Source organism: Nyctereutes procyonoides, unplaced genomic scaffold (assembly GCF_905146905.1).
Source record: "Nyctereutes procyonoides isolate TBG_1078 unplaced genomic scaffold, NYPRO_anot_genome, whole genome shotgun sequence".
Lineage (NCBI taxonomy): Eukaryota > Metazoa > Chordata > Mammalia > Carnivora > Canidae > Nyctereutes > Nyctereutes procyonoides.
The window spans coordinates 18,530,548-18,546,048 of NW_026575042.1; the positions used below are offsets into that span (position 1 = coordinate 18,530,548).

General features: G+C 37.6%; 2 protein-coding genes across 8 annotated transcripts in view; one reads left to right on the top strand and one right to left on the bottom strand.

Annotated features, from left to right (window-relative positions):
• Positions 1-8,285, top strand: part of TOP2B (DNA topoisomerase II beta) — a 57,936-nt gene extending 49,651 nt beyond the window's left edge. For 2 of the 3 annotated variants that reach the window (XM_055320908.1, XM_055320909.1), the window contains exons 31-36: positions 742-943; positions 1,898-1,977; positions 3,050-3,160; positions 5,191-5,313; positions 6,808-6,902; positions 7,795-8,285. In XM_055320908.1, coding sequence (XP_055176883.1) covers positions 742-943; positions 1,898-1,977; positions 3,050-3,160; positions 5,191-5,313; positions 6,808-6,902; positions 7,795-7,962 — 779 coding nt within the window. In that variant the 3' untranslated portion in view covers positions 7,963-8,285. Of the gene's footprint in view, positions 1-741; positions 944-1,897; positions 1,978-3,049; positions 3,161-5,190; positions 5,314-6,807; positions 6,903-7,272; positions 7,751-7,794 lie in introns of those variants that run through there. The other variant, XM_055320910.1, reaches the window with a different exon arrangement.
• Positions 8,286-8,402: 117 nt separating this feature from the next.
• RARB (retinoic acid receptor beta) overlaps positions 8,403-15,501 on the bottom strand; it is a 722,113-nt gene continuing 715,014 nt past the window's right edge. For all 5 annotated transcript variants that reach the window (XM_055320911.1, XM_055320915.1, XM_055320912.1 and 2 more), the window contains 3 exons: positions 12,646-12,850; positions 11,633-11,791; positions 8,403-9,832 (listed from right to left, as the gene is read on the bottom strand). In XM_055320911.1, the coding sequence (XP_055176886.1) occupies positions 9,636-9,832; positions 11,633-11,791; positions 12,646-12,850 (561 nt within the window). In that variant the 3' untranslated portion in view covers positions 8,403-9,635. The remainder of the gene's footprint in view (positions 9,833-11,632; positions 11,792-12,645; positions 12,851-15,501) is intronic.

Here is a 15,501-nt window from a genome sequence, read left to right on the forward strand (position 1 = left end):
AATGTGCAGAAGTAATAAAATGTAGGTGAATTAACATGAGTAATTTTTGAAAATTAATTTATTAAATTAGATGCTTCAAAATTTATATAGGCATTTTCATACATCTAAAATGAAATATAAAATTATTTAGCACCCAAATGTTTTAAAAATTTTATTCCACAGTAGATGTTAGAAATTCTAAAAGTTACTTGCATTATACCAATGTGTCTTCCTCTGTATGCTTTATATTAAATTATTTTTTAGTAATATCCTGAGGTCTTTACTTTTTTCTCAGTTATTACTGTTTGTCATTTCATAGTAAAACTACTGTGATTAGAAGATAGAAGCTTTTATGCACTCTTGTTAAGAGAAAGTTGAACTCTAAGACTAGTAAGATTGGTCTTTTGTAATTGTAAAAATGAGAAATCTTAGTAGTCACTTTTACAATAGCCTATATTCCCCACCATTTCTGAATTGATATTTGAGTATGACAAATAGCTCCCTAGTAATTAATCTTATTAGTATATGCTCCCCTGTACCATATGCAGCATTACCACATTAGCCTCCTGGGAAGTCTACGATGAACGTTTAACATTATCAAAGTTATTGAGGCCAAAGTTGTTGGCTTTTTTTTTCCTGAATGCTTTTCTTTCTTTTTCCGAGTTTTAGAGATAGCTGGAATATTTTTCAAATGCATTATTCATAATATGTCATGGGTAAAACTGGATTTAAGTTTAACCTTCACTTTTATTTTTCTCCTAGCTGAAAGACCTAAGTACACATTTGATTTCTCAGAAGAAGAGGATGATGATGCTGATGATGATGATGACAATAATGATTTAGAGGAACTGAAAGTTAAAGCATCTCCCATAACAAATGATGGGGAAGATGAATTCGTTCCTTCAGATGGCCTAGATAAAGATGAATATACATTTTCACCAGGCAAATCAAAAGCTACTCCAGAGTAAGTAATGAAGCAACTACTATTCAGTTACATGGTGCAGTTAGTTATTTAGACAGCTATCAGAGATCTCATAGCAAGCTGTGTCTTAAGAGTTTGTCTTCCTCACAAAGGAAAAAAATTTGGGTAGTATTGTGGCTATTTACAGAACTATTGCTATATCTTATAGCATGAACTGGCAGGTTTTTTTCCCCGTAAAGGGTTCTATAGAAAATATTTTTGGCTTTGCAGGCCGTATCGTTTCTGTTCTAACTACTCATTGTTGCCGTTGTAGCAAGAAAGCAGCCATAAGCAGTATGTAAATGAATAAACATAGCTGAGTTCCAGTAAAACTTTCTTTTTTAAAATAGGCAGCAGGCCTATGGGACACAGCCCAACAACATAGTTAAGAGAAGTTACTAAAACTTTAGAATTGGGAGGTTTAATTTTCTTTCCTAACTTTGGCCTTGATTGATTTTTTTTTTCTTTTTTTGGCCTCCAGAGAGTATTGAACACCAATGTGTAGGATGTGAAGTTTGTGAGCTATTTCAGATTTTTAAAGGAAGTGCTTTACTATGTTAAAGAAGTGTTTTATCATATGCAATCTAAGATCAGAAATAGGATTACTGATGACTTACAGATTCAGGCTTTCTCCTTAGGTTTTTGGCAGTAATTTACTGATGTTGGATTCTGGAATAGTTCTATTAATCATAAAATTTAATGTAGCAGTATTTTGAATAACTTTAGCTTTTGCTAGTTTCCATTCTCTTACATTAAATCATTAGTTTTTCTGGTGTCTCTGTGTATGTATGCATTCCTGTGCATATGAGACAGAAAAATAAAGTTTGGTTGATCTGTCTTTACAGTCCTCTCACTGGTTTCTCTTTGTTAATTATAATCCTGCAGTACATATTATATATAATTTACCAAGTTGAAACTGTGTATTTAAATTATATTGTTAATTTTTCTTTCTAATAGAAAATCTTCACATGACAAAAAAAGTCAAGATTTTGGGAATCTCTTCTCATTTCCTTCATACTCTCAGAAGTCAGAAGATGGTACGCTCACTCAGTCTTTTCACCAGTTACTTACTGTACTATCGCTATGGATTTTTTTATGATAGAAGACTTACCTTCGTTTTACATTTTCCTCAACATAATAAGTTTTATTTGCTTTTCCTGAAATGAGTACTTAACTAATTAATCAAAATAGGCATTATGGAACCATTTAGGTGGAAAGGTAGATGTGTGTATGAAGTATATGGATGTGGATGTAGTGTTTTGATAGAGAAAAAGATATGGAAAGAAATTTTGAAGATGAAATTTGATTTTTATGGCAATGTGAATATGTGACAGTTTTCTAAAAACTACAAGGAGACTAATATTCAGATTTGCTGTATTAAACTGTAGTAGCTAAAAGACTAAAACCTTCATAGAAACTAGTCAAAACTAGTTAGGCATAATTGTCTTGTATACACCTAACACATATAGGCAGACAGATTTGGTATATGTTCTACATATATAGACAAGCATTTTTGACAGCATGTCAGAACATTTACTATAACATCAAAGTAGACATTTTAACAAACCAAAACAGTTCCAGTTTTGGTTTGACGGGGCAGGAGGGAGGGAGAAATTGATTAATTAATTGAGTGTAAAAGTAAATTGAAGGTAAGCCTACCTACCTTTTAAATTGATTTTCAATGATTTAAAATTGCTTTTTAAAAGATGAAGTTACTACTCTTAGATTTGACCATTACTGATATTCCTGAAATGGTTAGTAGCATTAGATGTGTAGATACTAAAATAATCATAGTGAGAACTTTTTAATATTCCATTTTAAAATAATATTTTTGAGTTGGTCAGTATGTTTTAAATGATTAGCATTTGGGACTATTAAGAATTTTTATTACTCTATGCATTTGTATATTGTAACAGATTTAACATTTTTGAAATGTAACATTTTTATATTGTTTTCAGCTGTTGATACATTATGGACTATATGATCACAAAGTAGAAATTTATAAGATTAATTATCTAAAGAGAAGCCATTAGTAAATAGAATCAAAGTTTAACTATTAAGTGATCCTTATAGAATCTCTTAACTGAAAAAAAGCTTTGTAATTTTTAGATTCAGCTAAATTTGATAGCAATGAAGAAGATTCTGCCTCTGTTTTTTCACCGTCATTTGGTCTGAAACAAACAGATAAGGTTCCAAGTAAAACAATAGCTGCTAAAAAGGGTATGTACTTCTATTTGATGTTAAGCATTGCATAAATGATATATAGTTGATATTAAAATAAATTTAATATAACTTAAAACTGCACTTGGACTTTAGTAGAAAATAGTATAAATGCATATAAGGAGAATCCCTCTTTTTTTCTAACCATATGAGGTAATTATTAAAATGTGCATAAGATATCATTTTAAGGGGGACCTGACTGGCTCAGTGGGTTAAGCATCTGCCTTTGGCTCAGGTCATGATCTCAGAGTCCTGGGGTTGAGCCCCATGTCAGGCATTAGATATAGCAAAACAAAAACAAAAATCCCTCCTTATTTTGAATTCACGGACCATGGTAAGAAATTAACTACAGAAGCTTCGGTGGCCAACACAGCAGGTGCCCTGCCCATATCCCCTCGCCATACTACTTCAGTACACGTTGGCCAGGGACTATATTTCTTTTTGCCTCAGGACTTTTTGTTACTATGTTGGAATGTTCATATTTCCCCACCCCAGCCACCCCTTATCAGTGATTGAGGAAAGCTGGTTTGCAAATATGTTAGTGCTCTTCTCTCAGGTAGGCTAACTCTGGGATTTGTGTTTTACAGTGGCTCAGAGATTGTTCATGATAAGAGATAAGCCCTGAGTGATAAGAGGCTTCTCTCTTCGTGTCTCATTTTTGTATCTTTTTCTCACCTCCCAAATAAGTACCTATACTTTGTTTTGGAATTAAATGGGATCTGCTTCTGGGGAACTCAAACTGTAACAGGCCCTACAGCTTCCCTTTATGCATCTTTTTTTAAGTTGTCTTCATGTGAGCACTTATCACCACCCTGAAAACTTGGGAGCCATATCACTTTTTTGAACATATTAACTTGTTTCCTTTATCAAGCTCTTCACTCTTAGAGTTGAGCATTGACTAAAAAGTTAGCACACTACACCACCTATGCTATTTGGTTGTTTCACCAGTAGTTGAACTAGCCTTGTGTCAGTTGAATGGATGATGCCTGTGTGAAATAGTTGAAGCCCCTAGTCTTCCAAAATTACAGTTCCCACAAAATACCTTTTTTTTTTTTTTTTAAAGACTGTATTTATTTATTCATGGGAGACACACAGAGACTCTCTTGGGGGAGCCTGATGCAGGACTTGTTCTCAGGACCCCAGGATCATGACCTGAGCCAAAGGCAGATGCTTAACCGCCGAGCTACCCAGGTGCCCCTCACATTAGTTTTTACTAATCACACAAGTAAAGACTGACTTATCATAGTTTTCACATAGACTTTGTTTTTCAGCTCTATTTACAGTCTACTTTAAAAGCAAAATTCATAAGAACAAAGGCCTTTGGATCTATTGTGCACTTATTTCTTTCCACATAAAAGTGCCATGTCTAGATTTCAACTTTTGACTGAAAGTGAATCAGCTTCTATTCAGAGTATTTGAGGGTCCCATAAAAATGTTTTTTTTTTCTCTAAAATATTTTAGAAGTTAGGACTTCTAACATGTGATTAATACTTGAGTTGTAATTAATGTCCAATAGTTATTTTTCTGTCATGATTATACTGTATCTTTCCTACTGCTTTTTAAAAGTTACTGCTTAGGGCAGCCCCGGTGGCGCAGCGGCTTAGCGCTGCCTGCAGCCCAAGGCGTAATCCTGGGGACCTGGGATCGAGTCCCATGTCGGGCTCTCTGGGTGGTGCCTGCTTCTCCCTCTGCCTGTGTCTCTGCCTCTCTCTGTCTCTATGAATAACTAAAATAAAAAATCTTTAAAAAATAAATAAATAATAAATAAAAGTTACTGCTTAATTCACTTTTATGGCCTTTGTATAAAATAATCTCACTTGAAATATCAAAAGGCAAATTATTCATAATAAAAAGCATTTTGTCATCTACGAGAAATTGTTTGCCTTTTACACTGGCACCAAGTATCATTTTGTTATTTAAGGCTACTCAATTTCATATCAGCAGTAATAAATTGTATTATAGGATTGATTCACTTGGGTGTAGTTTGTTAGTAAGTATATTGATTTATGAAATGGAAATTTGCTTCATAGGAAAGCCGTCTTCAGATACAGCTGCTAAGCCTAAGAGAACCCCTAAACAGAAGAAAGTAGAAACTATAAACTCTGACTCAGATTCAGAATTTGGCATTCCAAAGAAGACTACACCCCCAAAAGGTGAGGATTATGTTTAACCCTCTAATGTATGCTATGTGGAAAAGAATCTCTTCTACTTACTGAATTTTGGGAGACCAGTTTTGTTTTAAATTGCTTTGCTCTTCAATAAGTAATGTGTCTTAAGAATCAGTGCTGAATTGGAGTTCAGAGGAAGTCTAGCACTTTGTTTTAGAAATTAAGGAATTGAGACTCAAAAAGGTTAAGTAAGCAATTTGCACCTCTAAGAATGGATCAAAGACCTCCTGCCGCAGACTCACTGAAAGTAGTTATTAAAGTCAGGTGAGGGTTCCTCACAACTAGAGAGTGACTCTTGTTGGAGCTAGGACTCTGAGACAGGAGCTTTTTGCTCATCTAGGAAATGCAATCGCTATACTTAGGGATCTGTAAGGGCAGCAGCATCAGTTCTTCTCCCTGGTCCTCCTCTTTGCCCCAGAATCTAGAAAGTCTTCAAAGGTGCTTTTTTAAAAACTACATGTAAGGTGTAATTTTTTTTCTAAGAGTAGCTGCTCAACCTTTTTTCCAGCCAACAGATGTTACCATCAGTGTATTTAGGTCTTAAAGTGGTGGTTGGGATAAGGAGATACCTACATGGAAACAAGGGAGAATAGGGGCAAAAAAGAAACAGTGACTGAGGAGATCAGTATGTATGGTATGCATGGTTTGAAACTTTTATACGTTCACAAGTGCCATTTCATTGATTCATTTGATAAATATTCCAAGTTCAACCTGGTTAGTTTTTGGTCTTAAGGAATTTTTAAAAGTTGTAGTTTGGTTCCATTTTCTTTTTCACTGACATCTGGCATCATTGTAGGATGGAGAATATTTTGGCACCATTTGCATATTACCTTTCCCTCTTCCTCCTCCAACAAGAGTGAGGTTAGGTAGATGGCAACAACAACTGCTGCATGTGCTGCTTCTAAATCTGAGAAAGAACGTGGATTTGACAGATTATTGCATGATTAATGCTGGGAGTTTATTGTAATACTGTGCTCCTTAAAGTGGTTGTTGCTAATATGAGATAAGTAAAATTTAGAGTACATGTTCAAACATATAATTTGTACTAATATGTATTATTTTTCTAGTAATTCATACTGTATTTTTAAAGGTACTAGCCTATTACAATTTAGAAACTAAGATTTTTTTTTTTTAATCACATACAAGTTAAAAAAGTGCTCTTCGAAGACATTTTCTTTTCCTGCCCAAGGACTACATGTTCAAAATGCAAATATTTTCTCTTGTATATCAGGGACTTGGTTATTAAAATTTATCACCAGGACCTTTCAAATAGTTTTAAATGTATTTGTGAAATACTCTTCAGTCATATCAATCCCAGAACTGAAATGATGCTGCCAAAACATTGCTTCATCATTTATATTTAGAGACCAGGATTGCAGTACTGATTGGGGCATGCCAAAGAAGTGAGGTATAATGTGGCATTTATTTTTTCTATCACACTTAACCTTGGAGAAAAAAAATCTTTTGCATCATTTTAAGGTAAAGGCCGAGGGGCAAAGAAAAGGAAAGCATCTGGCTCTGAAAATGAAGGTGATTATAACCCTGGCAGGAAAACATCCAAAACAACAAGCAAGGTAATTAGGAACATCTTTTTAATGCATTGTTTTATGATGATCTATAACTGGCTTAGTTGGCTTATTATTAAAATGTCTTTTAACAGCTTTAAACCTAGCCTGTCTTATGCATAGGGGGCTTATGGATGGTTAAAGAATTATCCAAGTATAAAACCCATATAATCAGGACTATTTCTTGGATAAAACTATGGGCATAAATTAGCCTACTTAATTAAGAGTATTCTATTTCACCCAGTGAGCCATAGAACTTATATGCTACCTGTCTGAAATAATATTTTCCAGACCAAATAAAGGCTATTTCTTTTTAACTTGGATTTATTTAACTAGGGCTAACTTTTTTTTTTTTTTTGACTATGGCTAATTTTGACAGTCTGACCTTTCTCCAGAAGCACACAATCTTTTTAAGGTAAAAGAAAAACATCAGGTGTCCCTCTTTTTTCTCTCTCTTCGTATTAGAACTTAAAAATACAAACATAGATGATTTCAGCTTTATGCTGCTTTCCATCTTGATTTCATGCCTTTGGTCCATCTTGGTGACTCTTCCCTGCATTTTTATAAACATAGAGTGCAGTCCGTACTGTGCATAAGTCTTGTTTTTCCTTTAATGAATTTCTAGGTACTTACAAATGAGTACTTTTTATACTAATCTGGGCACTTTGTATATTTGCTTGGCGATATAGAAGTTCAGAACAAAGAGAGCACCAGGGTGGCAGATTATTAGACCTATTTTTACAAAGCGGAAAAAGGATTAGGTAACTGGTCTTACACTTAAGTCAGCATTACAATTCTGATTTTAGAAACCTCATCATTTACAATATTTCTTGAGTGTAAGGAATAATTCTATTTTAACTTGGATATTTTTAAATCTTTTTTTTTTTTTCAACCTGTCTAGAAACCGAAGAAAACATCTTTTGATCAGGATTCAGATGTGGACATCTTCCCATCAGACTTCACTTCTGAACCACCTTCTCTGCCACGGACCGGTAGGGCTAGGAAAGAAGTAAAATATTTTGCAGAGTCTGATGAAGAAGAAGATGTTGATTTTGCAATGTTTAATTAAGTGCCCAAAGAGCACAAACATTTTTCAACAGATAAATTGTGTTGTCCTTTTGTCTTTTCTGTCTCAGACTTTTGTACATCTGGCTTATTTTAATGTGATGATGTAATTGATGGTTTTTTATTATTGTGGTAGGCCTTTTAACATTTTGTTCTTACACATACAGTTTTATGCTCTTTTTTACTCATTGAAATGTCATGTACTGTCTGATTGGCTTGTAGAATTGTTATAGACTGCCGTGCATTAGCACAGATTTTAATTGTCATGGTTGCAGACTACAGACCTGCTTTTTGAAATGAAATTTAAACATTAAAAATGGAACTGTGTACTTGGTGTCTTTACTAAAGATGAAGGTGTAGTAAAATCTCCCATACACTTTTAAAATAAATATATTTTATTCTTTGCCAGGAGACTCCATGGAAAAAGGTAAACAGTATATGAACATAGAAAGCATTGTTAAACAATCTCAATGTACAAACAGAGCCAGTGAAAGTACATCACAGACTTGCTAATATATCAAAAAAAAAAAAAATTCCACTAGTGCTTAAATGAGAACTAAGAAACTGACACTTGTATCTGTTAACCACTCTACCACAGCTTTCACTCTGCTTCATAGTGATCGAACAAGGTCAAAGGATGCAGATTCTCTGTCCATGCCTTTGGGAGTCCATATTTTAGCCCCTGGGAGTCAGGGAGGCTGGAAGAAAACCCTCAATACCAGGCACGAATCAGAAAGGACACAGGAGTTACATGGTGTAGGTGGTAGACCAGTCTAATTATCCCATGACATTTCCCTAATGGCTTGTGACTAGGTAAACAAAAAACTTATTAACACTGAAAAGTGTTTCTGCCTTGGAGGCTACCATTACTGTAAAAATGTATTTTTTTTAATTGTGTAGCTATGTCATTAATAAACCACTGTTAAAGTGACATTAACAATTGAACAAATGACATCTGATTAACTGAACTGGCAGTTACACGGATACAGAATTCTCTTCTGCTAGTGCAGTGAATTTGTATCTTTTTACTGGGCAACATGAAATAGACGCAATTTGAGAGCGTCAAAAAGAGCAAGGACAAGCTTCCATACTAACTAAATTAGAATTATCTCTAGCTTTATCTTGTCATACTGTACAACAGTCCCCTTTCCTTACCTTGATGTTCTGATTGCTCTGTGAAAGCAAGACAGTTTTTTTTTTTTTTTTTTTTTTGAGCCTTTCTGAGCTGGACACGTACAGTAGTCTGTTTCACAACCTTGGTGTCTTGGTTATTCTGAGTATGCAAGGCAAAAGGAAAGCACCAAACATACAGTATAGAAAGAACAGAGCCATACTTCTGTATGTACAAAGTCTTCAGAAACTTAACCAGGGTAAATCATTTCGACTGGGTCTTTGCCATGCAATCTTGAGTGTTCAAAGAGGAAAATAGAAGCTTTTAACTAGTTTCTGGTTGCATGAAATGGCTGATTTTTAGAATTTAAAAAGTCTGTACTTCTAGGTAAGTTAGACAGTGAGGAGTATATATTGATACATATGAAAACTTCTTGGTCCTTCTTGAGTTTTAATATATTTTCAGTCCAAAAACTAAGCAGCAGTAAAAATGTTTTTCTTTTTTCTTGCGTTTTAAGTCCTGGAACTGAAAGTCTTGGGGAATGTTTGAAGTAGCTGGAAAGTGTCTTATTGCACCAGTGGTGACTGACTGACACCGCTGTTTTCCACTGAGCTAGGTGAGATGCTGGGACTGTGCTCCGCTGGGTTCCCACTTGAACTTGGGGTCAAGGGTTCATGTCCTTCAGAATTTTCCAGCATTTCCTGAATGAGAGGTGGCATTGATCCAGGAATTTCCATTTTCAAGGTAATTACACGTTCTGCACCTTTTAAAGAGAGATAATAGAAATCTGGTAGAGATAAGGAGTTAAGCTGAATAATGAGGGATCGTCTTCCATTTACTTTAACAAAGGTGTAAACTGTGCCACCAGTGGCCGTCCTGACTTTACAACATTTAAATAGTCTTACTTCATGTGTAGGAAAGCACGGATATGGCAACTTGCTTAAATTTGAGGATATTCCATGCCTGAGTCTGTTTTAGGCAAGGTTAGCAGTATATATTTACTTAACATAATCTACAAAAAGAAGTTCCTGATAAAAGACCAGAAAGAGCCTATCTTAAAACGAGATCGTTGTAAAGAATACCAGTTACCCACGAATGAAGGAAGTGACTTAAGTAATGAATGTGTAATGATTGATTATCAAGTTGATGTAGCTCGGCACTGTCCAGCACAGGAGGCACCAGCTACATGTGGCAATTTAAATTTAAATTTGTTAAATTAAATACAATTAGGAAAAACAGTGCCTCAATTGCATTAGCCACTTTTTAAGTGCTTGAGAGCCACGTGTGGCTAGTGGCTACTTGTATTGGACAATGCAGATTATAGAATATTTCCATAATCACAGTAAATTCTATTAGCACTGGTCTAGCTAGATATAGAGAATGACAGTATTAAGTTAAACAGCCTCATTGTTTTTAAAATCATCATAATTATAATGGCCAAGCACTGGTATCTGCTGTTTGCAGATACTCTTAATCCCATGTTAGGGATGAACTCAGAATGGCTCACTGAGGAAATCTCTTAGAAGTAGCTCACAAGAACGGAGACTCCTTGTCAAGCAAGTTCACTGTGTTTTTAAAGCACTTTCTGAGATGTAGAGTTTGTTCCCTGGCTCAGCGAGATCTTCAGGGACAGAGCATGCTAATGGGGAAGGAGAATGACAACAGCACACTCGGTACCAGGGATGGCTGCTGAGTTTTCTCTCTACACAGAAAAGCCCTAACGCTAGCACTCAACTGTCATATGGCTCTAGGCACTCCTGTAATTGCTTGAGTTGCCACACAAACTAAAAATCACTAGGCAGGGGATATTTATACCTTGCAGGACGGCAAGAATTCCTTTGCTGAGAAATGTGCAGAAGCAAATTTGCCTATACACAAGAGAGCAATGCAACATTGACTGAGAGAGAAACTTCAATAACTGTTGCCCTAATTACTATTCATTTTCTGAGGTTTGGATGGTCAGAAAAAATTCAGTCAAGTTTATATCTACCAGAGCATATGTGGAAAGGAATGAAATGGATAAAACTATGAAATTAAAAAGCCTGTCAATATATAGTATGTTCTCTTGAAAGTACTTTTTCTAGCGGCTCCCTGGGTGGCTCAGTCAGTAAAACGTCCTTTCTGACTCTCAGTTTCAACTCAGGTCATGATCTCAGGGTTCTTGCAATCCAGCCCTCAGTAGGGCTTGGCGCTCAGCAGGGAGTCTGCTTGCAATTCTCTTCCTTCCTCTGCCCCTCCCTATTGCCTTGCACTCGTGGGCGTGCATACTCTAAAATAAATGAATCTTTTAAAAAAAAAAAAACAGTTTTTCTATTCATGTAGTCACCTGAATTATAAATCCCTAATCTATTAAGATCATTGAGTAGGGTAAGATACAAGGTTTTTTAAAGGGTGGACACTATTCATTTTGATTTCCATGAGAAATGAGTTCCAGACCAACAACAAATAAGCTATTATCAAACATCCCGAATGAAAACGTCGAGTTTAAAAAAACAAGTCAGAAAAAAAACAAAAAACAAGTCAGGACCACTTCGTAAATACCATGTAGACTCTGAAGACATACCTTTAGCACTGATGCTGCGGAGATCTGTGATTTTCATTAAGATCTTTGGAAACATGTGAGGCTTGCTGGGTCGTCTCTTTCTGATATAAATTTTTAGTGCTTCCAGCAGTGGTTCCTGTAGCTTATCTACTTTTGTTGGTTCCTCAAGGTCCTGGCGGTCTAGTTTGCAGGAATAAAGTATTAAACAATTAGTATCAGGACAGAGAGAGTTACATGCTTACCAGGCAAAAGGGCTGCCACTCATTTCCCTTTCTTGTTTCCTTGGCCCTCATATATTATGATTTTACTAATTTGATGATTCAAACACATACACAGGTTTGAAGATACATGCGACTGCTTTAAGCAGTGATACTTGAAAATGTCCCTCTTGCTGGTCAAAAGCACATTTTGATGCCTGGTAGCTTTTGTTCCAGGGAGACCACTACTTCTCGTGACCAGGAGGTGTCACTACTGAACTGAATTCAAACCAACTTCAAGCAGCAGCCTGGTTAGAAAGGCAAGGTAAAACGGCCCCGTAATTAAAGCCATTACTTTTTAACCACTTACAAGTCAACCTCCTGTGAGCCAGGAGGGGTCAGTACAAAGAAGAAAGCCATATTTTATCCCAGTCCTTCCAGGGCTGGGGGTGGGGTGGGGGCCAGACAACCCAGTGACTTGTAGTCCCAGCCACTAAATTCGCAAACAGAACAGCACATGGCAGTCCCTTACTTATCATTAAAATGTCCTTAGGCAATTTATTTTACAACAGTCTGATCCTGCTTGGAAAAAAATACTGGTGGCAACTGGAGAAATAGCATTTTGGTATTTCAGAGCAAAAGGATCCCAAATAGCTTTATTTAATGTACAACGATACAGAAAGATGCAACAAACCCCAAACATGCATGCCTGGCTGTTTATTCACGTGTCTTTTTCCATGCAAAATAACTCCAAAATGGAGATAGGAATTCCCCATAAATTATAAGTGTAAGCTGCTTTTGATGGAATCTCATGAAGGTTTTCTAGGTGGTTGGTACCTCCACAGATTAAGCAGATGGCACTGAGAAGGCCTGTTTCTGTGTCATCCATTTCCAAAGGCAGGAGCTGGTTGGCAAAGGTGAACACAAGGTCAGTCAGAGGACCAAATCCAGCATTGTGCATCTGAGTTCGATTTAGGGTAAGGCCATCTGAAAAAGTCATGGTGTCTTGTTCTGGGGTATACCTGGTACAAATTCTAAGAATCTGGAAGGGAAAAAACAAACAAACCATATTTGATGGGGTCATGAAAGCCAGCCTGTCCTTACAGCATCAACCAGATCTAGGCAGGAAAGAACACTGAAGATTTCCAAGAAGCTCTTGCATCCCATGAGGCACACTGCCCTCCTGCCCTCTTTGAACGTGGAATGTCTTCAGCCCTTTCATTAAAAGACTGTAGAAGTCAAACATGGGCTAAACTTTATTTAGGGAATAATAAATAGGACACAAGAAATTGTGAGAAATATCTGTGCTGAAAGTAATTCATTTGACTCAAGTAAACATTTACTGAGTACCTACTTATGTCCCAGGCACTGTGCCAGGTGCTGGGGATAGAAAGAAAAGTCTTTTTTTTAAGAGCTTACAGTCTACAAAAAGGGAAAAAAAAGCAATATCTACCATTTATTAAATGCCTAGTATATGTCAAGTGTTATACATGGCCTACGTTCAAGCTTTCAAACACTTCAGTAAAGTGAATGTTACTCTTATTTTACAGATGAGGGACTGAAGCTCAGAAAGTTTAAGCCACATGCCCAATGTCACACAATTAACATAAGGCTGGATTTGATTCAAACCCAGGTGAGGCTCCCTGACCCCACAGTTCACAGACTACTAGAATACAAGCAGCACAAAGGGAACTGCAAAGTGCTTGGGCATTTGGGAGGAAAGCTCTGACACAGCCAGGAGGATCTCAAGGGCAGATTCACAAAGAGGCAGCATTTCAATTAAGCCCAGAAATATGGTGGGGATTTCTGTTAAGTGAGAACCCTGGGTCATGAGACCGTGATCTTCCAATGCCACCTGGCATGCCCTTGATTTTAAAACTCTGACACACCTGCTGCTAGGAAGTTGCCTGCTTGGTGCTCTGGACTTTCGGGCCTTGCTCAGCATGGTAAACTCCAAAATGCCCTCTGTATATATATATATAGTCAAGCCAGCTGGTATTCCCACTGCCCTATCAGTCCACACTGCTGGCAAGGAACTCCATGTAATCCAGAGCACTCATCCACCCAGAAGCTTATTTCTGTACCAACCACGATGAGGGGCCTTTCTGCCAGCCAGGTTTCTTCTACATTTGACTTATCCCTCTAAAAAAAAGCCTCAGAGCTGCATGAGGCACAGACATAAATTTATTCCATCTGGACAGGAGTGAATAACCCAATAGGCTGAGGTAGTGGAGTGTTCTTTCCAGATGCCAGTGCTCAGTTTGGGTGTGGTCGCCATGAATTCCACCTTTGTGTCAACATAGAGGATGACAGATGTGATCAGAAGAGTCTGTGATTTTCTTGTGACCCGGCCATATGCGGAGGGGGTGACTCTCTGACAGAGCCACAGGACTCCCAGCTAAGATGGAAGTCCCTGTAGAAGAGCCCCCTCTCCACTCCATATCCCCACCAGGACTCCTAAAGCAAGAACCAGGTCAAGATTTTTTCAGTGCCAGGTGTTTAAGGCAAGGACACTTCCCGTGTAGAAGACCATCCTATCTGATTGGCTAAGTTACCACATTAGCTGGGGGACAGGGCTGTCATGCTGGAAAAGTCGCGTGCTCTCTGAACCTCCAAGACAGTGGGCTAGGAGCCAGCCCTCCTCTTACATTCAGGACTCCAGTGTGAACTTGGAGAGCATTAGGACACCCTGTAAAGTGAGGGCATGGGACATCGGCGATTAAAAAAAACAAACAAAAAAACCCAGCCCGACTCCAATGTCTTCCTGGTCAGAAGAACATCTGAGAGAAAGGTGAATGATTCACACTCCCACCTCTAATGGGTTATAGCTAATGTTTTTTGATCATACTAGGTGCTGTGCGAAGTGTTCTAACATATTACTTAATTCTCCTATCAACTCATATGTTAGGTACTACTGTTATCCCATTTTACAGATAGGGAAACAAATGCCATAAGCTTGTCCTAGGTCATATAACCATTAGGTGGCATGATTGCTTCAGGCAATCTGTCCCTAGCACTTAGCACTCCACTCCACTGTGCTCTTAACCTCTGCTTCACAGCTGCCTCCTCCCCCTTCCCACCACTCTCCACACTCAGCTGCCTATGGTGAAACGACATCTAGCCTAGCATTAATTTGGAGGTTAACCTCAGTTGTCTCCTTGGCTGGGTGCCTCTGTGCAGTGCACAACCTGAACAGTTATTCATGGTGGCCTACCTGGTATATAGGAGTGCATGGCCAGCAGCTTGGAAATGGAAAATTTTGCAAACTTCACTTTAACTTAACATTCTTATCATGTGATCAAGTGGCACAGTGAACTGGAAAGCAACTGAATGTGAGTAGTTACTAAAACATTACAAAGATTCCTCTTCAGTGGATGGGTGGCCATTTTTGCCTCCCAGATATTTGCCTAGGGACCTCTCTGAGCCAGTCCAGCCATTTCCTCTGGGTCCCGAGTGGCTGACCTTTTGCACTTCATCTTGGTAGCTAAGGAGCTTGTACAAAGCCATTCCCAATGTTAGAGCAGCAAAGGAACCAACAGGTGCTAAACCTTAGTTCCCCTGAAAACCACAGGAACTGAAGTACAGTGTCCAAGATCACCCAAGTAATGGTGCCAGGACAGAACACAGGACTCCTAGCCCCCAGCCCGTGTTCCCCTCCACCCGCTGCAGGATCATGGGGAAATATGCCTGCCT